We start from the raw sequence: 21,471 nt of genomic DNA on the forward strand, positions 1-21,471 counted from the left end.
AAGGGCCGCTAGGGATGCGCTGCAGGACCACATGCCGGCATCTTGGAAACGCGTCCCCGTCCCGCAGTCGCACCGTCCAGGGAGACATGGCTAGTGGCAGCGAGGGAACCATTATTGCGTGATTGCGAAGTGCATGCGATAAGAAAACTCTACAGCCCACAAAGCCCGGCCGACGTCCTCAGCACGGCCTTGGCAATGACGCGGAATCGAGACATGGCTATCTCCGCGCTGCATGCTCCATCTCCGCAACACTCTCCGCACCATGAAAGGCCCCTACCCCGAGATCCAGGGCGGCGGCTCTCTGATTCTCGCATGGCAGATCCGCAATAAGCGCGTCCTGGTCGTCGGCGGCGGCGAGGTACGTCTACACCCCCAGGCCCCATGCAAAGTATTGACAGTTGACAAAAGTCTAGGTCGCCGCTGGTCGCATCGTCAACGTGCTCAATGCCGACGCCAAAATCACCCTCGTCTCCCCGCGCGACGGCCTCAACGAAGAAGTCGCCTACCGGATAGAACAGGGCCAGGTCGACTACATCGATCGCAAGTTTGAGCCCCAAGACCTCGATGGCGTCGACATGGTCCTGACCGCCGTCGACGATCCCGAGGCCTCGTCGCAGATCTACAAGCTATGCAAGGAGAGGCGGATAGCAGCCAACATCGCCGACGTCCCGCCCGAGTGCGACTTCTACTTTGGCAGCGTGCACCGCGATGGGCCGCTCCAGATCATGGTCAGCACAAACGGCAATGGCCCCAAGCTGGCCAACATCGTCAGGAGGCAGATAGCAGCTGGCCTACCATACAACATCGGCAACGCCGTCCAAAGAGTCGGCATGCTGCGGAGGAAGCTGCGAAAGGTTGCGCCCAATATTGAGGAGGGTCCAAAGCGGATGCAATGGTATGTTCCCGACATCGCACCCTGAAGCCGCCCGCTGACTCAGCCAATGCAGGATGTCCAAGGTGTGCGAACAATACTCGCTCGACGACCTCTGCGCCATGACCGAGGAGGACATGGAGATGCTCCTCGGTTTCTACAGACCCGGAACCGTGCCGACGCTCGAAGAAGTACGACTGCAGGAAGCTGACGGAGCGTACGACGGGCCTTTCTTGATCTGATTGCATATGGAACCGGCGTTGGGTAGACAGCATACAGTAGGTATGAGCGGGAGTTGCGGCGACGCTATCAAATTCTTGTATATCAATTGTACACTCTCCTATGCTCGCGTCTACCTTCTAGACGTTTCCATTACCTCGAGATCTCGTAAACTTTCTTTCTATACTAATACATGCGGCAGCGCACCTGTCGAGCTTTCAGCTGGTCCAAGGTGCAGTGGCTCCTTCCTCGTCCCATCTCCTCCGGTCCTGTCAGCCAATCAGCATGAGCTGGCCCAAGCGTCAACTTCCCGGCACTTGCCTGTTGAATGCCTCCCTCACCACATCTTACAGATCACATTACAGCAACGCTACGATTTCTGCGCTCGATCACCTAGATGTCGGCGTCAGAGAACACGATGGATCTTGCGCAGCGACCACCTTACGACACCGTCGATTTCAAGGCCCTCACCAAGAGCGACAAGGAATTCAAACAACTATGGCAGCGAACGTCTGGCAAATTGGATTTTCAAGACCCCGAGACTGCCCAGACCCTATCAAAGGCTATCTTGAAATTCGACTTTGGCCTCCAACTAGACGTGCCATGTGATCGCCTGTGCCCGCCAATTCCCAATCGCTGGAACTACGTAGCCTGGCTGCAAGGCCTGATTGACTCGACATCACCACACTATTCTAGCAAGTACGATCCAAACCGTCAAGTTCAAGGCCTGGACATTGGTACCGGGGCTTCCGCCATATACACTTTGTTGTGTCTGAGATCACGTCCGAGTTGGTCAATGTGCGCTACGGATATCGACAAGAAGAGCTTCGACTCAGCAGCTCGCAACCTCGCGCTCAACAACTTCATGACACGTACCAAGCTACTCCAAACCACCGAGTTGAACCCAGTGATACCACTGGCAGCCCTTGGTGTAGACCGTCTTGACTTCACCATCTGCAACCCACCCTTCTTCACCGACGTGTCCGACATGCAGTCTAGCTTGAAGGGTGAAGGAAAGAGCTGGAAACCCAACGCCGTATGTACTGGCTCAGAAAACGAAATGGTCTGTCTCGGTGGCGATCTAGGCTTCGTCACGAAGATGGTCAATGAGAGTCTTGTTTTGAAGGACAAGGTACAGTGGTATACCAGCATGTTGGGCAAGATGGACAGCGCCAAGGCTATCATCAATCTTCTGAAGAAGCACGGCATCACCAATTGGGCGGTTGGTACTATAGAGGCTGGATCAAGCACCAAGCGATGGATCGTTGCGTGGAGCTTCGGCGACCTCAGACCGAGAAACAGCCACGCGCGTATAGAGCGAATGGCCAACGAGTACCTCCCGTTCCCAACATCCTATCCCATCGCCCTGCCACCTGCAGTCGAACCTCAGGCTGCCAAAGATGCTATCAACACCCAACTCGAATCGCTTGACCTAACCTGGACCTGGGATCCTCTTACATCTACCGGTATCGGAGAAGCCAGTCAAAACGTATGGAGCCGCTCCTATCGCCGCGCATATGAACGTAAACAGAAGGAAGGACTCGTCGATATGAAGGAGAATTCTGCACGAAAGATTGAGCTAGCCTTTCGTATTCGGGTTGTAGACCTGGCGCGGGAAGTTGTTGTTGAGTGGCTGAGAGGCACGGACCAGGTGTTGTGGGAGAGTTTGTGCGGCTTGATACACCGTCACTTCAAGAAGTCCTGAACGCCGGTAGAGGTGCTTGCTGCATACACACTTCAATCTACACAAATGGGTAACTTCCGAGTTGATGTAGCTTCAAGAATTCCTTTTTTAGAATACGACACAGATCATAGCGTTGCAAATAGGAAACCTTCCTGTCAGGCTGCTGTTGTGGCATCGCATCAGCATATGTCAGCTTATCCTTGGCGTCACGGTGCTTCCTACCACTCTGGAACCTTTCTAATCAAGCCATCCAACAGTATTGAGGTTACGTACTATAACGCCCGATCATGCGGTGTCATACGCCTCCAACATGCATACTACGCCTTTTCGAAACCCGTGCCTCAATATCAGCACATTTTGCCGGCGTAAGGAACGCCCTTTTCAACTCCCCATCGTTCAGCCTTTATCATCTTGAAGATCTTCTTTCCTTCCTCATTCCCACACTGCTCATCATCCCTTACCCACTGAACCACCATCTGAAAGCCTCCTGCGCGAACAAGGCCAATCAGCGAAAATGCACGTCCCCGTGGTAACCCTACTTCTCACTGCCCTCACACTCATTACAACAACTTCCGCGGCCGTCATAGTGGAGTGTGGAGCTGTCGCCCCTATGAGCACTTGTTTGCAATCATGCCCTGGAAAGTGCGTTCAGGCGAGCAGTTACGTGTGGTGCAAATGTCCCTGGGCCCAGGGAGGAGGTGGAGGTGGAAGTGCGTAAGTGGTATGTTGATCTCCAATTCAAATAAACAGACCACATCATCTGATGCGTATGCAGGTTAAATTAAGGCAATTGGAGCGTAATGAGGAGGAAGACAGCGTTGGAGGTCTGGCTTGCCAAGGACCGGAAACGGTAGGTTTCCTTATCGAGCCTGAAAGATGTTGGGCGCAGAAGGAATGTGTTTCCCGCTGGTATGACAAAGGAATTCGTCGCTGCATGTATGTAAAGATGACAACCCAATGCATACATGTGTCATGGAAACACATTCCTCGCATCACTCACCCTTCCACCTCCCTACATCTTAATATCCTCCCTCATCAATCTCATAGCTCACCTCATTAAACGCGAGCACACTGAAAGATAGATACTGCATCAATCCCCTCAGCTTCCGTTGCCTTACAGTACAACCTTTCCATTCTTACATCTACACTACCAACAATGCATCTACAACACCTCTTCATCATCATGCTCCCAACCATCGCCACCGCTATCGCTCTACCTCAGAGCGGCGGAATACATGCAGGTGGTGCATGCGGCGAAGTTGCCCTCACCGGTTACTGCCATGCAAACTGTGTGCACGGTCGCTGCGTTGCTTCCGGTACGACTCTGAACTCGGGGTTGTCGATCTGTGTCTGTCGATAAGAGACTTTCCAGCAGGACATGAAATGATACGAATGGGGGGGAATAGTAAGTACCCCGATCTTTTGGACGCATCGGTCGCTGATGTTGTAAACATAAGGTGATAGGCCGGCGATGCGAATGAGAAGGCGAGATGACCTCAGCGGATATTAAGAGCAGGGTATAACAGGAACAGTAGTCAACTTTCGGGAGCTACAGCTCATAGAAGTATGTTGATGGCGTGATATGTGAGCGGCAGCGGGCAAAACAACGAGAGACGACAGTGTGGTCAGATAGTCAAAAATAATGACGTGAGACGTGCAACGAAGCTCCGATTCTAGCAATCCCTTACATTGCACCTTCATAAAGAACTCTCCTTCCACTATTCAACTCCCAAGCCAGTTGCACAGGAAGACGAACTACCACTCTTGACCATCAAAATCAACCACCAAAACCATTATGCATCTCCAACCCATCCTCTTCGCCCTCTTTACTCTGTCCTTCGGTTTCGTAGCCGCCTCTCCTACCCCCGCAGACGTAAAGTGCGGTTCCTTAGTCTCAACATCTGCATGCCGAGCTAGCTGTCCAGGGACATGCGTGCAGAAGGGGGAGATGGCGAATACGGTCATGACATGCAAATGCTAGGATATTGATAATGGAGAAAGATTGAGAGGAACGCAAAAGGGTAGTTGTTGAGCAAAGAAACTAAACAGAAGTGTTGCTAACGAAGAATAGAGTTTAGCGAGATTGGATGACTGGAGAAGGTGGAGAAAGCTAAAGACTGGTTGCGCGTTATTGGGACCACACTCAGACAATATGATGTCAGATCAAGTCGTATTAGCAAGTTATCGCATCTATTGTCTCATATGCAGGTAAGCTGTCAGACGATCTGGGTATATGCTGTATGTGCTATGGTATCAGCGGTCGTCAGCTGAGAAAGTTCCTTGTTCCAGTTGAGCGTTAATGCAGAACATTCGTCCCTTGAAGAGCCTAGCTTCAGCTCTCTATAATACTGGTGAATCTCTTTCATCACCGTACACTACACCCGATAAACGTACCCAAACACTCTTACTCTCATCAAACCTCTGTTTCATTTCATCGACATGTATCTTCCAACTATCCTCCTACCGGCTGTCGCCCTCTTTGTGGGAGCCAATGCTGTCGCCCTACCATGCGACTCTGGGAATAGAGCTATCTGCAGTCAAAGCGTTGCTCTTGCAACTTGCGTAGCTCAGTGCCCTGGGCGGTGTATTGTTGGCAGTACACCGACGATAGCGACATGTAAATGTACGCCCATCTGCTGAGGTATTTATGGAAGCAATGTGGAAGCAACACGGAAGAACGAAAAGGTGATTTGGGTTGCTGAAGAAAGAACAGGATCCGGAGAGATGCTGACTACTCATAGGGACAAGAAGCAGAGACGAATGATGTAAGATCAAGAGATAGGAAGCTGGTACTGATGATGGCGGGTATCATCGACACAAGTAGATGCAGTTTATGCTTTGTTTTCTGATGGAGTGACTCTAGGAGAGCCGTAGCATGTCTTGATTAGACCACCGCATTCCCCGACTTCATTTAGTAGACGTACCTACGATATCGTAACGGTCAGAAGCTTAGGAGCCCACCTCATCAGCAACGCTAAGGCACACATAAAATCCCACATACCACCATTCCACTCAATCAGCACATACCCATCTCCCCTAGACTATCGGTCCGTCCCAGAACATACTCTTATCCATCTCCTCCGCCATACCCTTCGCCATGGGCGGGCAATCATAATCCGGCTTCCTACCCGCACACAGACCCTCCAACGCTCCATCATCTCTACCACCACGTCCTGCACCACCAGCCCTACCACCTCTAGCCGCGCCACGACCGCCCCTATCTCCACCTCTGCCCGCATAGCCACCTCCAAAGCCTCCCTTACCGCCGCCGTTCATACCGCCGCCGCCCTGCCCATTTGCAGCCGCCCGGTTCTCGCGATGCAACTGTCCGCCATGCAAATCCCCCTTGAGTTCTTCGCGCTCGTTGACTTCTTCAGTAGTGTATTGGAATGTGTTCCAGGCGTGGACTTGGCTTTCGAGACCGCGGGGTGCTCGGCCGGCGCGCGCGAGGACGGGACCCTGGGCGTGGAGGGCGAAGTCGCGGTCGCCGACGGCGGCGGTGTCTTGGTCAAAGCGCGTGATGCCTAGATCAAAGAGCTCGACGGAGTTGTGGTAGAAGGTGGCTTCTTTGGGGGTGTTGTTGCCATTGGCGTGGCCGTTGGTGTTGCCATTGCCGACGGTCGCGTTGTTGCTGTCGGACATCTTGGGCTCGAGAATGAGGACGTTTTTCTCAGGCTGTTGGGTTTCGGGTGTGTCTGTTGTCGTGGGAGTTGGTGTACTTGTGACGGCCGAGATGATCTCTACGCTTTTTCCGTGGTGTCAGTGTTTTACCCGCGGTGAAGCGCAGGTGAGAGAGGACTCACTCAAACCACGAGAACAGGTATCTCAACGTATTCATTGCAGATTAGTGGCGAAGGATGCATCTCGTGTTGTTGCCCAGCAGAGGGCCAGATAAGCGAGCCAATGGTAAAAAATCACTATCTGGTGATGGTGAGGAAGTCGCGTCCAGAGTCGGAGGCAGTGACGTTCACCCTCACCAATTGGCCAAGTGCAATAGATCCACATGCTACCATAACGACTGCAGTATCAAGATATCGTTCTCTGAATGAGTGCGGTACCTGGAAGTGAATGTAGTGATTATGATGAGATCTCTGTAGAGCAGACTTCAAGGCACACGACTGCTGGAACGCGCCACATAGGAAGTGAACGCTTTTCGTCCAACGCACATTACATGAAACGTTTTCGATGCAGAGTACTGAGAGAGACCAGGTATCAAGATTGGTACGCGACTGTGATGATGCCAGCCTTCCGCTCTTCGGAAACAAATACCGTTGGAAATGGAAGGCTCCCAGCGCCGAAGTTCATGTGTGCACTTACATAGAGTATGCGAGCTATTTTGATCCCGATGAGAACAAGCCTTGAGCAGAACACATCTTGACTAGATCATGCCCCAGCGCGACCATGTGACCTAATCGTAAGACACACGCATTATCCGCCCCATATTATACTAGTATGCAAAAGTAGACCAGCGGTCGTAGTCGCCACACATTTTTGGCTAGAAATACCATTTGAGACATCGCGATCATGGGTGAAATTTCGGAAGGAACTGAAGGGGCGACTCAGCAGCCTGGAAATCGTGTCGCATGCGGAAACAAATCCCGACAGTGAACATTGTTCATGTCGGTCACGGCCGAGTCTGGTGACACTGTGGCGTTGATGTAAGCCAGTGAGTACGACGGACGTGTTTTACTATATTCCTGCCTCGCCCATGTTGAGCCGGAACAGTATGCCGAATGTTGGTTGCAGGTACACGTGCTTGGCTGAATTCGCCATGGGTACGGAATTGCCATGATGCGGACGCTACTTGCGAGTGTCGACTAGTACGAGAATGCCTCCTCGAAAAGGTCAATGCTTCGTACACCCACCCTGCGTCTGACAGCTGCCCTAACGCCGTCACTGAAGCCCATTGGCCCGCACACTGAGACCGCCATGGCACCGATCTGTACAAGCACCTCTTCATCTAGTACACCTTGCACATCGCACCGCTGCAGTCTTACGTCGAGGTACGCGGGCACACAACGGCTTTCAAGTTCGCATGAGCCCATTCTGGACGCATAGACCCGTATGCTCACGACTTCGCCAAAATGCTGTAATGACGCGATTTCGTCAAGCCAAAGCCGCACCCACTCCACGGAATCAAGGTTGGCTATGCACCAAACGAGTACAATCTTTCTTGCGGCGGCTGTATTGCTGTTGTGTGCGTTGAGCAGATGTCGCACAAAAGACAACTGGTGTGTAATTCCTACCCCTCCTGCGAAAAGCACGACAGTGCCGTATGAGTCAAGCGAGTGTTGGCCACCATACGGTCCCTCTATAGCTCCCCAGAAGTGCACCTGAGTGTTCTCGTATTTCGCTGCCAATTTATGAAGAGCACAAGTCATCCCTCGGCGCGAACGGATGATGCACGAGACGGTGCTAGGTCCATCCTGGGATTCAGGGTCGTCGATGGTGAAGGACAGCTTTTCCCCCAGGATCTTCGCGTTCCCACATTGCTGGGACCAAGCCACAGAGAACGGGTGTGACCCCACCAGTGCTACTCTTGGCATGTAGATCTGAACGTGTGATCCGGGATTCGCGTCCCACGAGTGGGGTAGAGTGAAAGTGACACGCGTCGCCTCTCCGGGTAATGTTTCCAGCTTGACAGAAGTCCATGTTTTCCTCTTCCACGAGAAGTTGAGATGTAATATCCTAAGGAAGCGAGCTAGGGGCTCTAGTGACAATAGAATGACAACCAAATACATCCAAGGCAGTTGGGGTAGGGCATGTTTCGCCAGATGAAAGTAGACGCCAGATATCGCTATTGCAATGCCAATGCGGTGCAGTGAGAGGAATGTTTCGTAGAATGAGCGTCTGAGGGGGCCAATGGAATGTATCATGAGGAATACGAAGGCGACGAAAGCTGCAAGCCCGCTCCGATACGACAGTGAATGCTGTAGAAGCCGGCCCACACTGTGCCAGCCGCTTTGCCCATTATAGGTCACCTGGTACGTGCTGTATAGGAACGCGGAAACATGGGCTATAGCCTCCACTACGACAAGTCTGGCCGTCCATCGATGGAAAAGGTTGAAGGTATCGTAGCTGACCTGGAGCAAGTTGATTAGAGGGTTGTTCCGGAGAGCAAAGAGTATCGTGAAGACGAGGTTGAAGGTGGCTAGAGTCCCGCAGCGGCCTCGAAACTCGGCTATCATCTCGGAACGTGAGCGTACAGATATTACCACGCAATACGCTGTATTGCTCAGAATATAGAGAGCGATCACAACCACATGAGCGCGAGTGGGTAGTGAGACCGAAGTTACACCAGCCGTAGAGGCTCCCGTTGGTTGCCGGTATTTGGTCAATCTGGCTGGCGCATACAGAAAGTGCTGCTTGAGGGCTCCCCAGAAGGCGTAGCGATCCCGGGCCCAGAATTCTTGTCCTCTGCATGAAGCAATGGTTGAAACTCGTCGTCGATCGTTCCTGGCGGCGACGATGATACGAAGGCAGAAGGAAAGTATCGTCGGTATCAGCGCCGTCGCGATAAGGATATGGACGAACATGTCGTTGGCAGATTGATTAACACCAGCGAGTCCGTGACTGAACTTGAACGGATCTGAGCTTAGGTTGGTCTCGCCATTGTGAATGTCGTCGAGGGTCGGTGCATCCGATGGTAACGTTGAAATCGGGATTTTGGCAGCGTCCATTTGTCAACGAATGTCGGATGTGGCGTCTTTCGCTCGAGATTGGCTATGAAGTGTGATCGGAGAGAATTCCAAGGTGCGATGGAATACTTTATAGCATCTGTTGAATCTGGTGGACTTCCGGTGAACGTATAAGCTTGGTGCTGGGCGTAGCCTGACTCTGAGTTGCTGTCTGCGATGCAGAGTCCGCTGATTTCAGACCTCGCCATCGGAGCCTGCATTGGCCGGTCCGTGTATTGCCAAGTAAGAAAGGTGCAGGACCTGGTAAGTGCAAACAGCCAAAGATTGAGGTCCTGCAGCCGTCTCCTACAAAGTCAGCACGTCTGCACTACCTTATCTGCAGCCATTTTGGCAGCTAAGAGTATTAGTGTTGGTAACGTAGCAAGACCCTGGGGTACTACCATTGGCAGAGCCGCGATCTCAAGGTAGATTGGGGAATGCTAGGTGGATCGATACCTACAAACGTGAGCAAGTCGCCGTCTCGTGGTTGCCACAGATTGTGGCTCGAGCTGCTTACTTTACAACCGCAGGGCTGCAATTGTGCGCGAAGGCTTTTGGATCGGTCTGGCCGTAAATAGTACGCAACAATGTGGGTCATCGTGACTACTTAAAGTCATCCTGTTGGCCTTCGCGTAAAGTCGGAGGAGAGGGATGGCAACAGGTGTAGTACAAGGACTCGAGGATAGAAAATTAGCGCTGACACGAGATCCATCGGGCTAAGCCCTACCGTGACCCGACTTTTACATCTAGCCTCTTCGAGTACGTGTCAATATCTCACTCAAGGTCGCCGGTGAGGATATTATCCTTCTTACCGCATTTTCAAAAGTGATGAGGACAATTAGAGAGTTCCTAGTTGTAACGTGTGCGTGCGCGGTAGTGGCGAGTCAAGTGTGGTGGAATTGCGCTATCGGAAACCTCATCAATGAACTTGGCAACAGCGAGATGGTTTGTCGTATATTCCGCGTTATGGCAACGACCCGTAGATATGGTAGAGGTCGTTGGGCGTGTCATGAGCTCCTTCTGTACCAGGACAGCTAATCATGACGAGCAGCGTTTCATCGACCGTTTGCCGAGCTTTGCCGAGCGTGCTGTTCTTTGGTCTCGGACGTCAAGAGCCGACAGAGGTGGAAGCCAGTTGCGCATGAGGTTTCTCTGATTAGTCCTAAATGAGGTGCGTCACGCAGCGGGATTCCAAACAACCTCTTCGAAATGAGGCTGACGTGGACGTGGCTAAGGGGGTGTCAACAAAAGACACAGGGTGTGATCTTGTAGCTCGGGTGCGACTCAGCCCGCGGTTCGAGACGAGAAGAGGCTTCAAGTTTGGCTCCTGGGCAAATGCACTGGCATTCCATGCTGTGCTCCATTTGGTACCGCCAGATCCGCCGCTGGGTAGCACAAGATCCGTAAACTCCACACTGGAAGATGGTATTTCATTAGCATAGCTCACGCAGAACCTATGTGGATTGTGGCTGTCAGAGTATTCTCAAAGTCTTGTCATCTGGATAATGTAGGGATGAGAAGGTTAAGAGACTGTCGAGGGATTTTCGAGGACAGAGGTGGTGGCTGGTGGATCAAGGTTTTGTTGATGGCTTGGCGGCCTAGCGTCTGACGTCACCACGCGACGCGACGCGATTGCCTCTTCGCGAAGGCTTTCGCGGAGGCGGGAGAGCTAAACATGCTACGTGCAACAGCCGGAAGGACATCAAATGACAAGATCATCTTACATATTAAAATCATGCCGAATACTTATACAGCAGAACACACTTTTACAAAACGCCAAATACCCAATGCACCAAGCCCAGGTCTCTAACTCCGACAAAAGCATATCTAACGTATATACATCCCAATACTATTCACATCCGCCTCTCATGTTTCCTCTTTTCACTCCTAGTCTTGCATTCAACTGCTCCCCAAAATCCTCTCATAAGCCTCCTCCACCTCCCTCGCAACCTCCAACAGCGTAACGATGACAATCTGATGCGTGACGTTCGGCAAGCGATCCCGATGCAACCCAATCCACTCCAAAGGCGGCGTCGCTTCACCCATATCCCGCAACTGTGGTGTCTCGATTAACGGCGGCTCGAGCGGCGTATACTCGTAGCGTGACTGTGGCACATTCACCACCGCTGTGATCTTTTCTTGGCCGTCTGGTGACACGGAGGGGGCGCGGGGCCGGTTCGAAGGCATGGCGGTTGTTTTGTCTGAAGCAGTGGAGGGAGAATCAGATGCGGGCGCGTTGGGGTCGTCTTGCAGCGTTTGAGATGTGCTGATTTTGATGTTGGACTCAGGGAGGGGTTTGCCGAGGCGGGAGGCGAGGGTGCGGGAGTGGTTTGACCACATAGTACGGATGTAGGAGATGCGCGAGTAGTTCCAGCCGACATCTACCTTGCCCTCTAGGGAGCTGCGGAAGAGGTAGTCGATGTGTGTTCCCTTGGGTACTTGCCAGGTGTGCATTGTAGCGATGACTTTGGGTACGCGTAGGATGGTGCCGCCGCGGGCAGAGCTGACACTCGCGGACACGTCTTCAACGGTGAGTTCGGTCACGGGTTTGCTCTTCTTTGGTGTGGGTACCGAAGCCAGTGCGACAGAAAGTTGGCCCAACGTCATCCCAAGACTGGAATGAATCTTGGTCTTCTTTTCCAGTGCGACGGCAAAGCGCGCTTGCATGTCACCAGCTTCGAGCATTAAGACCTGATTGTCTATGAAGGTTGATGGGAAGACCCCAAACCTGATTGACCGCAACGTGACCACAACATCGGTATGTAGTGAGATTGGAGCTTTGAAATTGTCTTCGTCGGGCTTCGCGATGAGCTGGCTGTTTGATCCTGATCGTTCAAAGGGTTCCGGCACTGATGATTTGCGACGAAGGAATTTTTCAATATCCCTGAGAGACTGCTTGTATGCTTGTTGGTTCTCTTGAATCAGCCGTTCAATCGCTTGCCATAGCGCAAGACCCTGTGCGGCACTCGTAGCATGACAAAAGACGTGTACTTTGCCACCATCGAGTATAGCCACCAACCGATCTTGTACATCTTCACCCTCTGGGCGAACGTTGTACATCAGGAAGCCGAACTCCGCAATATCCGCCATGACGAAAGCTTGGAAGTCGAACCCAGTCCGGACGCGTAGCTGACGGAAAGCTACTGATGCTTGGATGAGTGGTGTCTGACGAGTGTCCGCCTCTTGTAATGGCCATCCAATCGACGTACGTACTTTGATCTCATGCAGCTCAATGAAGCCACTAGTGCGGCCTGTACTCTCTATGCCAATTTTCTCCACTCCGACACAAAGGTTCTGTTCGGATGTGGTGGTCTTCTTGGACGACGCCCACAGGTTGTGAATGTGAAGCCATGACTTTCCGATAGATTGGCCCAGATCTAGGTCGACCTTCACATCTGCGATGGCTACATTGGCGTTCCAAGGGAATGCAGTGGCGGCAGCAACTTGCTGATAGCGTTGGATAAGGTACTCTTGTGGCTCTGAGTTGGCGCTAGGTGACGTGGGCTTGGAAGCTCGGCGGATTTCCGGTGGCACCCAGATCTCTCGGAACAACAGGAAGTCCTGCAGTTGACGAGCATTGATTTGCAGAGCCGTCGGGTTGATTTTGAGAATAGCTGATATGCCACTAGTACCACTGAGATGCTTGCTGTTCATCAATGATAATACGATCGATTCCACGTCCAAGCTAAACGTCGACTCCCGGGAGTAGACATGCTGCACAGTTGTTACAAGCTTCTCGAACGTAGCTGACGCAGCGAAGAAGTGACCGTGCTCCTGAGATTTCACACTATTGACGGTGATGTAAATGTCCTCAACCTTGGCGATTGCCGTGACACGAGCGATGGGTTGACAGCTGAGACTGAACTCCTGCTTGCATATTCGAAGTCCCAGGTTCAGTCTGGTTCTGCCCAAGATGGTTGTTGGGTCCGCGGTGATGATGTTATCTTCTTCAAGTAGCTTCGCCGTCGGCTTAGACTGATCTTGGGGCTGTTGAGGTGATTCGTCCGCGTCCTCGTCTTTTTCGCGGACTACGGCCTTGATGCTATCCGATATGTCAATAATGATGGGTACGACAGTCGGTAATAACGTATTGGTCGATCCATCAACACGGAGCTCGGCGTTGAGAGAAGGATCACTTCCGTCGTCCATATATTCGACGCGTACAGCCACGCCCGGCGCGCGTAAGGCCAGACTGCTCTTCGACTCGTCACCAACAAACTGGCTATAGCGTCCCTTTTGCTGAGCTCGCCCGGAGGCACCTTGAACCGGCGCTGCATCGCTCCCGTGAATGTGTACAACAGCTCCGGCAAAGTTGATGTCGGCGGTTAGAGATGCAAGGCGTTTGTTCCCAAAAGGATTCTTCCGCTGCGCACCGGTAGTTGTCGGGGTCATACTCCAGTTTGCAGAAGCTTTCCGGAACTTCTTACCAGCGAGGGCGATGGACCGTTCAATCACATTACCTGGCAAGACAAAATGCGAATCGAGCTGGAGGTCAAGCGATTTACCAGCAGCAAAGAATGCCAGCTTGCGCGTGTCTTTGGTAGATGCATATGCTACGTTGAATACCATCTTCGGTAACAACGCCGAGTTGAGCGATCGCACCTTTTTGTTTGCCGATACTGGTACCATCTGCAACCGCATCTCTTCGATCATCAAGCGTGCGGCATCATCTTTCTGCGTTGAAAGATCAATCTTTCCAAAAGAAAGCACAAGATCGTGGACCTCATTCCTTGGGAAGGGAGCCACAGAGTTTCCGACAATCCAGCTAACCTGTAGGTCCAGTAGTTCCAAGGAGTAAGTTGATGTGAAGAGAGCTCCAGAACTGATGCTGTCAGAGTCTTGTTGCGCATCGCGCTTGACGCTACGGTCGCGTCGATGAGAGATTCTGCTCTTTGTATGTCGGAGGCGACGCAAATACTTCTTCTCCTTGGAGAGGTCCAGGTCCTTAATCTTGTCTTGAAGATGATTCATCACATCCACGACCGCTGACGCTGTGTCCGCGAAAACATTGACCTCCAGCCCTGAGCTTCGCAGGCGGTAGACCCTGCGGGCAGGTTCAGAATCTTTCTCTGTAGTGGCCTGGAAAACCGCGCCGAACGTAAGATTACCGCATTGACGGAAGGAAGTCGTGTCTTTCAGATTCATGTCAATAGTGACTTCATGAATTCGAACCACAGCTTCTGGATATAACAGGATGCTCTGATCCAGGTCAATATTCGTAGCCCTTAACTGCACTGTGGACAGTCGGAATGCAAGATTGGCTGTTGGTGAGTCTGGGTGTTGACCAGGAGCGCTAGCTGAAATGTGCATGCCATGCAAGGTCATCTGCACACTGAACAAAATATCCCGGGACGAGGTCGGAGCTTTGACTACTGGCGATTCTACCGAGGCCGGGAACAGCTCCTCAATGTGTGTCTTCAGCACCCCAACATCGTCCTGAACCGCGTGAAACATGTGCGACATCTCTGGCTTGTTGACAGTCGCAATGAAGGACTGTATTTCTGAAGCCTGGACGTGTACCATCTCGACGATACCAGACGCCAATACTTTCGTCTCATTCTCAGTTTGCGTTATAGATACTCTTCCATTGAGAGGAGGCAGCTCAAGCGAGCTGATGACATGAGAGCCGTCTTTTGAGGTGCTGTAGAGTCGATGGAAATTGGCTTCGAGATCGTAATCGACTCGCAAAGTGACATGTTTGCCAAGGGTAGGGATGACAGCTATACGCCCAGAAGATCCTGTTATCGACCAGCCGAGTGGCTGGAGCACAGCAAGCTCAATCTGGTATGCGTCCATGAACAGCGCAAGCGAAATGTTGGGCAACTCGGTGGCAGGCTTGCGAGGCTCGTCATTGTCCGAGGTCTTGCTCCCGACTTGTTGTATGATTGTGGATTGTCGAAGGAAGTACGCAACCTCGTCTTTTAGTACGTTATCGGCTACTTCGATGAGACCCAGAACATCCTCTTGCACCTTCACAACGATCCTGCGGCTTGCAGCTGCCACCTTAATTTCGTTGGTCAGTTTGCTCTCATCTCCAGATTCTACCATGGCGAAGTAGATGCTCGGTCGTTCGAATTGCGTTTTGGCCAAAAGCCGGGAGTGGGAAGACAGTTCGCCAACTGCGTCATCCACATCGAGATGAGCTGATATAATCTCTCCTTGTCCCGATGCTCTGCTGTCGGCGTCAAGGAACGAGAATCGCATGCTGCTGCCCGTGTTGATGCTTCGAAGGTTGATAGTGTCTAGCGTGATTTGAACTTTGTCGGTCGCAAATACTACTTGGAGATCATGGTCGAACGTCGGCTTCGAATTGTGCCCTGATGGCGGACCAATGGGCTTTGTCTTCTCGGCTGCCCTCAGATTTTCCTTTTGGAACAATTCAAGTAAGGACTCTGCCAATTCACAAATTTCCCACTGAACATGTAGAGACATCTCTCCGGAGCTGATTTGGACGATGGTGGATTTCTTCGGGATGCTGGCGTCTACCAACATAAGCCCAGCAGGTTCCGTCGGAGGTAGCAAGACGACGTTCAGGGTTAACAAACCTAACGACACCTCGCTTTGTCTTGGCCCGGGGTCAATGATGAATTTGATCTCAGCGGACCTGATGTCGACATGTACGGGGGCAGAATCGGGAGTCGGAAGTGGATCCTCAAGATGGCCAAAGAGTGATCTCATTGCGAGACTCTTCTTCACATGCGCCAAATCCCACGTGCGCCACTGATCCCACATCGCGATGATCTTCTGCTCCGCATCCTCGGGACATGCCACATCAGACTGCGAGCAGTCACCGAGGATAGCATCCTTTTCCGATTGCGGAAGACATTGCCAGGTGAATCGAAAACGGGAGATGATCTTCCATGAGTCATGACTGCGCAGATGGTCCCTAGCAGCTCGCAGGGCGTACGACGCCTTGGTGAGGAAAGCAGGATCCGGATGTTGGTCTTGTACGCTTGTGAGGTACCAGGCCAGATAGCGCAGTCGACCTTGCTGTCTTTGCTCGACCTCAGTAAATCTTGTCACCAGTTTCTCCGATAACAGCGTTGTACGATGGATGAGTGCGGCCAAGTACTCAACCTTTTTGCTTGCAACGGCGTTCTCCAAAGACCGAAAAGAAATATTTACCGATGTTTCCTTGCTTTGCATCATCCACAGTAAAACATCCCTGATTTCAGCCTGTACAGCAACTGCTCCACCGTCGCCATGAACGTCGCGTTCGGTCACTGACAGGCCAAGCGAACCGAGAGTGGAATGCAATGAAAGAGAGTTCTCGCCAGCTCGCTCTCCCGGAAACTTCTTGATCCTTGCCGCCAAAGTCAACTTGTTGAGAATGAGATCGTACTGGTCCTGCCCGGTCTCATTCATGGAGTGTGATTGGAATGTGTGTTGGAAACGAACGTGTGTGAAAGGGATGCGGACATTGAACTCCACAGAACTGCCCTTCCCCTCTAGTCGGTTGCGATTCTCGAGAATTTTGGTCATCACATCTACCTGAAACTCGTCCAACATATCCTCAGGACGTTTCGGCTGGAGTAGTTCAATCAGACTCGATACACATGTAACGAACTCTGGTGTACAAAAGACGCGTATGCCTGGCTCCGCGCTAATGAGTATGCTGCTATGTGTGAAGCTCTCATCCAAATGCTTTGTCGACACATCATTGAAGACAACGTCATCCGCATCCCGAGCATAATTGATGGGAGGTATGGCAGGGAAGGTCGGAACATTCGACAAATCCGGCTCGACCCGATCGAAGGTAAAGTGAGGTACAGCCAGGCTGCTGGAGTATGCAACGGAAGATGGCACCCAGCCTGGTTTGGCATGTTCATCCTCCTTGAAAGGTGAGTAAGATCGATACCTGGCCCCTGCTGGGTTTGGTGATCCACTGAGCAGGGTTCGACTTTCACTGCTAACCGCAGTCTTGTTGGCTGTCTTGTGTCTGACCGCGGATCGGATGCTGCTGGCGATCGACTTTGAGGATGATGAGCGCTTGCTAGTCGCACGCAGCCGTGCTGCCTTGGACGATGAAGCATTTGAGGATTGTTTGGATGACGTGAACGAGCTGGTATGATGAGGTGGTTGGAAGAGGAAGATAGGATGAGGCACATCAGGATATTGCATTGCTGGTGTGCGCACATACTGACGATTGGCATCGTCTTGATACGAGGAAGAACCGCGTTCGTCAGTAAGCAGAAACCGAGTTCGATTCGTCCGCTTGTCGTGCATTCGTATGTGAGCCTGCTGTTGCGCGCGCTCCTCCGAGAAGTCCAACTTCCGCGTCAGCAGATTTAGCGACAAGGCAGTTTGAAGATAAGCCTGCGTCGTGACCGCTTCTTTTTCCTTGGGTCGCGCCCTGTGATGCGCCACGGACTTGGATGGGACAGCTGTGATCGTAAAGTCTGGTATTGAGACACTGAGTCGCTGCGAGAACGTACTTCCAGCAAGGTCATTGAAGTCGAGACTGATGGGGCTCGTTTTGAACAGCAGTGCTTCTTGTGCGATGTGTGCACAGATACTCACCTCATCGGTCCTCAGTCTGAGGTACGTCGCATCGTGAATCACTGGGACTTCAGTGAGAGGCAGAGTGTTTTCATCGTCGTCGAGAGTGAAAGCAAATGAGCGTGCTGCTCCTGCCGCAGTTTCAATAAACTCGGATGTGCAATCTCCCGATATCCTGCCTACATCAAAGTCCCAGCTACACACATAGGTCGGCTCAATTGGAGGGAGACCAAAAAGTCTATGTCCAAAAATGACAGTAGAGTCAACAAAGAGCTCCGTAGGACCACTTGTGAATTCGTTGGGTATCTCGGTGTCTGGTACCAACCCCCCAAGAGAGACGCTGATGGGACTGAAGTTGACCATCAGATCCATGTAGTAGTTGGTAAATCTGAGGTCTGCTGAAACGAATGGAAGGTCGGCTCGAATGCCACGCCCCGCTGCATACAGATTGGCTGGTAGTAGTGCACATGATTCATCGGCGGAAATACAAAGGATTACGTCCAGGTCGTTAGAAAGCTTGGCTGGTTGGGCGTCCGGCTGGGCTCCATCTGCAGCTAGGCTTGCACTTGGTAGCCCCTGGAATTCTTCCAGTGTCTTGAAATGCATATCGTCGCCGAAATAGTTGTCTTTGATCTTCATGAAATGATGTATGAGCCAACCGTACAGTTCAAGACTGAGTTTATGACCTTGAATGTCCATGAAGAGCCTGTCGGTGTGCATCGTTGATGTTTCGTTCATCAAGGTATGACTACCGGTCAAAGTAAGTCCGCCTAAGTGAGCCACCTTCGGCGACTGTAGAAAAGTGCGCAATGTGTTCTTCTGCGGCATCAGAACCTCGAGACCCAAATTCTGGCCCTTGACATCGAACTTGATCACACTTTCAAGTGGCCGGAACTTGTCTAGAGGTATGAACACTTCTCCCTGTAAGTTTTGGCCCGACAGGATGACGAAGTTGTTGTCTTCTAGATCAGATGGGTTGTTTATTATGTTAGCGTCGTTTGTGTTGAGGTACAACTTGAAGTTGGAAAAGTCGACGTTGAGTAAGTACTGGAAAGGTACAAAAAGAAAGTAATCGGGTGGCGGTCCAGAGCCCCAGTCAGCTACGAGGTCCATGATGAGGAACATATGATCTCTCAGCAAGAACAGTTCCAGGTCTTGACACTTGATGTTGAACAGCCATTTTCGTAAAGTGTTCCATCCAAGAGGATTAGAGAGGTCACAGTCAAGAGCGATGGGACCGGAACGCCACAGAAGACCATGATTGACGCTGGATGAGATCTCTGTGCTTGCGATATCGACATCGACCTTGCTCTGGTATCCTTGCTTCGAGGCGTACATGTCCATGACATAATTGACAGTGGATTGCTCGGCTATCTTGACATCGATCCACGCAAACGGACGGACGTTCTGTGCACCACCAGCATCCCGACGCTTCCCTCTCCTGATGCGAGACTTGGCCTTGCCCTTGTTCTTATCAGCGCCAGACTTGTCGTGTGTGGCTAGTGTGTGGGCTTTCCCTTTCCACTTCCAGTCCTTGGAAGGCTCGCGGATTGGTATGCGTAGTACCGTATCTTCCTCGATACAGAGGTAAAGTTTGAACACGGTTTGAACACGGAGCTCACCGGCCTTCAAAGGCGTTGCGGGAACAGCGTCAACCCGCGAGCCAGGAAAGAACATATTCTGGAAGATTCCGCGATGGCGATCCGCCCAGGGTCCGTAGTTGATGGTGCCACCAAATATCTGTATGTCCATGCCATAATCAGGGGGTATGCTTCCGTTGATGTCGTAGGGGCGAGCAGGATCGATTTGTGTGCTTTGATCGATATCGCTCTGAACCGGGCCAGGGACATCCCAATAGAAGGAGACGTTGACACAAGGGCAGTCGGCGATCAATGATGTCTTAGCATATTCGATGCCGTCCCATTCGCCGTGACCATCGTTGGTAGTATCGTCCAGGTACCTTGCCAGACCCTTCCAGCGCTCGCGACCAGGGAAGTGCCATTGTGAGTTCAAAGGCGGGTTGTTAGCAGTGCCTGACCGGGTGTGCGTGTGGATAGAATCCGAGTCGCGGGAGAAAAGTCCAGCCCAGGTAGGAATCCTCTTCAGCCATCGCCAATGTCGCCTATGCCTTGCTTCCTTTTCGATGATGGAGTCCTCCGGAACGCCCCCTGCTGCTTCCTGTTTATACTGCACAGCGGACTCGAGTTGTCCAATCTTGTAGTCGGGGTTGGGCTTCATATGCACGACGGGATGGGTGACTTGGAAGTTGAACAGCTGCTGGTACACGTCCAGTGGTCCACAGGTGGACGCATCAAGGGTACCGGTAGCTTTCTCAAACTGCGCGGTTATGACGGCCAGCGTATGCTCGTTCCCCACCACGATGGCGCCCTTGATAATGTCGACATGGACGGGAAGGAGCCGAAGGAAGGCGGGAATGTCGGCTTTCTTGGGGCTTGACGAGGTCGATCTACCTGTGTCGGCTCGTTTGACATTCTTGTCGTTGTCGGTATTGTGTGGCTTCCTTAGCTTGATGTTGTGGTGGTGCTCTTCCTTCTCGGTCTTTTCATAGCCCGCCACTGACCCTTCCGGCGATTTTGCATCCTGTGCAGCGGCCTTTGCCTTCTTCTCAACTGCGTCGATGATACCGTCGTATGCGGGGCTCCGGTTGTACATGAAGGCTTCGATTCCGGAGATCTTGATGGAGAAGCGACATGGTAGCTCCTTCCGCGTCTGCTTGCCTCCCTTTTCGGCCTTGTCTAGATTCCCGCTTCGACTTCCAGAACGGCTCCTCGGAGTGCTTGGTGTGCGCTCGCTATCGGCCTCGGAGGCAGGATCGCCGTCGGTGTATACACCTGCGTCCTTGACCCGGCGCAGCCAGTAGTTCCAGGTGATGTATCCGCCATGCACTAGTATCGTCTCGTTGTGGCCGTGGTACCGTATGTCCTTGAAGAAGATGCGACCGCCCAGTAAGGAGATCTGCAGCGAGGTGATGTCGATGTAGGCGTCGAAGGTGCGCCAGGTGTAGGCGCGTATGCCGTAGGAGACGAGCGTAGCGAAGAGGCGGTTGAAGTAGAAGAGGAAGAAGATGGTCAGGATGCCGCAGATGAGCAGCTCAACCAGGAAGACCCAGTTGAAGCCGTCGCGCGGGTCCAGAGGCTCCGCGACGATTCTTCCCGCCATGACTGCAGCGCGTTGTGTGTAGGAGGGTGAGTGTCTTCATGGCTCGAGGGGGAAGTCGCGCATTGTTGTGGACGAGCAGTGAGGAAAGAGCGCCCGGGTCGCTATGGCGCGTTCACGCGTGGTCTTGATACCTCGAGACGGGTAGGGCGACAATGGCGTGGAAATGTTGGAGCATGTCCTAGGGACGACGGCGCTACTGGGCCAGGGCCGATTGAGGTTCGAGGCGCGCCCGGCAGCTGGCAGGATGCGCGTCATGCGCGTGTTGCAGGGAAGCGAGCTTGGGCCTGTGCTGCCTCTCCGCAAACCTACCACACTGTGGAGGGCAAACGTGCACAAGACCA

General features: G+C 52.3%; 4 protein-coding genes across 4 annotated transcripts; 2 read left to right on the plus strand and 2 right to left on the minus strand.

The window, feature by feature from the left end:
* Nucleotides 1-262: 262 nt before the first annotated feature.
* On the plus strand, nucleotides 263-1,113 carry J4E87_006602 (uncharacterized protein; the record flags this gene model as incomplete). Its single annotated transcript, XM_049378204.1, has 3 exons — nucleotides 263-358; nucleotides 414-895; nucleotides 948-1,113. 3 exons carry the CDS (start codon nucleotides 263-265, stop codon nucleotides 1,111-1,113), a joined length of 744 nt encoding a protein of 247 aa, XP_049232008.1.
* A 374-nt stretch (nucleotides 1,114-1,487) lies between these two features.
* On the plus strand, nucleotides 1,488-2,795 carry J4E87_006603 (uncharacterized protein; the record flags this gene model as incomplete). Its single annotated transcript, XM_049378205.1, has 1 exon — nucleotides 1,488-2,795. One exon carries the CDS (start codon nucleotides 1,488-1,490, stop codon nucleotides 2,793-2,795), a length of 1,308 nt encoding a protein of 435 aa, XP_049232009.1.
* A 3,015-nt stretch (nucleotides 2,796-5,810) lies between these two features.
* Nucleotides 5,811-6,612, minus strand: J4E87_006604 (uncharacterized protein; the record flags this gene model as incomplete). Its single annotated transcript, XM_049378206.1, has 2 exons — nucleotides 5,811-6,519; nucleotides 6,578-6,612. 2 exons carry the CDS (start codon nucleotides 6,610-6,612, stop codon nucleotides 5,811-5,813), a joined length of 744 nt encoding a protein of 247 aa, XP_049232010.1.
* Nucleotides 6,613-11,350: 4,738 nt separating this feature from the next.
* J4E87_006605 (uncharacterized protein) lies at nucleotides 11,351-21,130 on the minus strand (the record flags this gene model as incomplete). Its single annotated transcript, XM_049378207.1, has 1 exon — nucleotides 11,351-21,130. One exon carries the CDS (start codon nucleotides 21,128-21,130, stop codon nucleotides 11,351-11,353), a length of 9,780 nt encoding a protein of 3,259 aa, XP_049232011.1.
* Between the last annotated feature and the right edge of the window lie 341 nt (nucleotides 21,131-21,471).

The sequence above is a fragment of the Alternaria ethzedia genome, assembly GCF_023757985.1.
Source record: "Alternaria ethzedia strain BMP 0044 chromosome Unknown scaffold_16, whole genome shotgun sequence".
NCBI lineage: Eukaryota > Fungi > Ascomycota > Dothideomycetes > Pleosporales > Pleosporaceae > Alternaria > Alternaria ethzedia.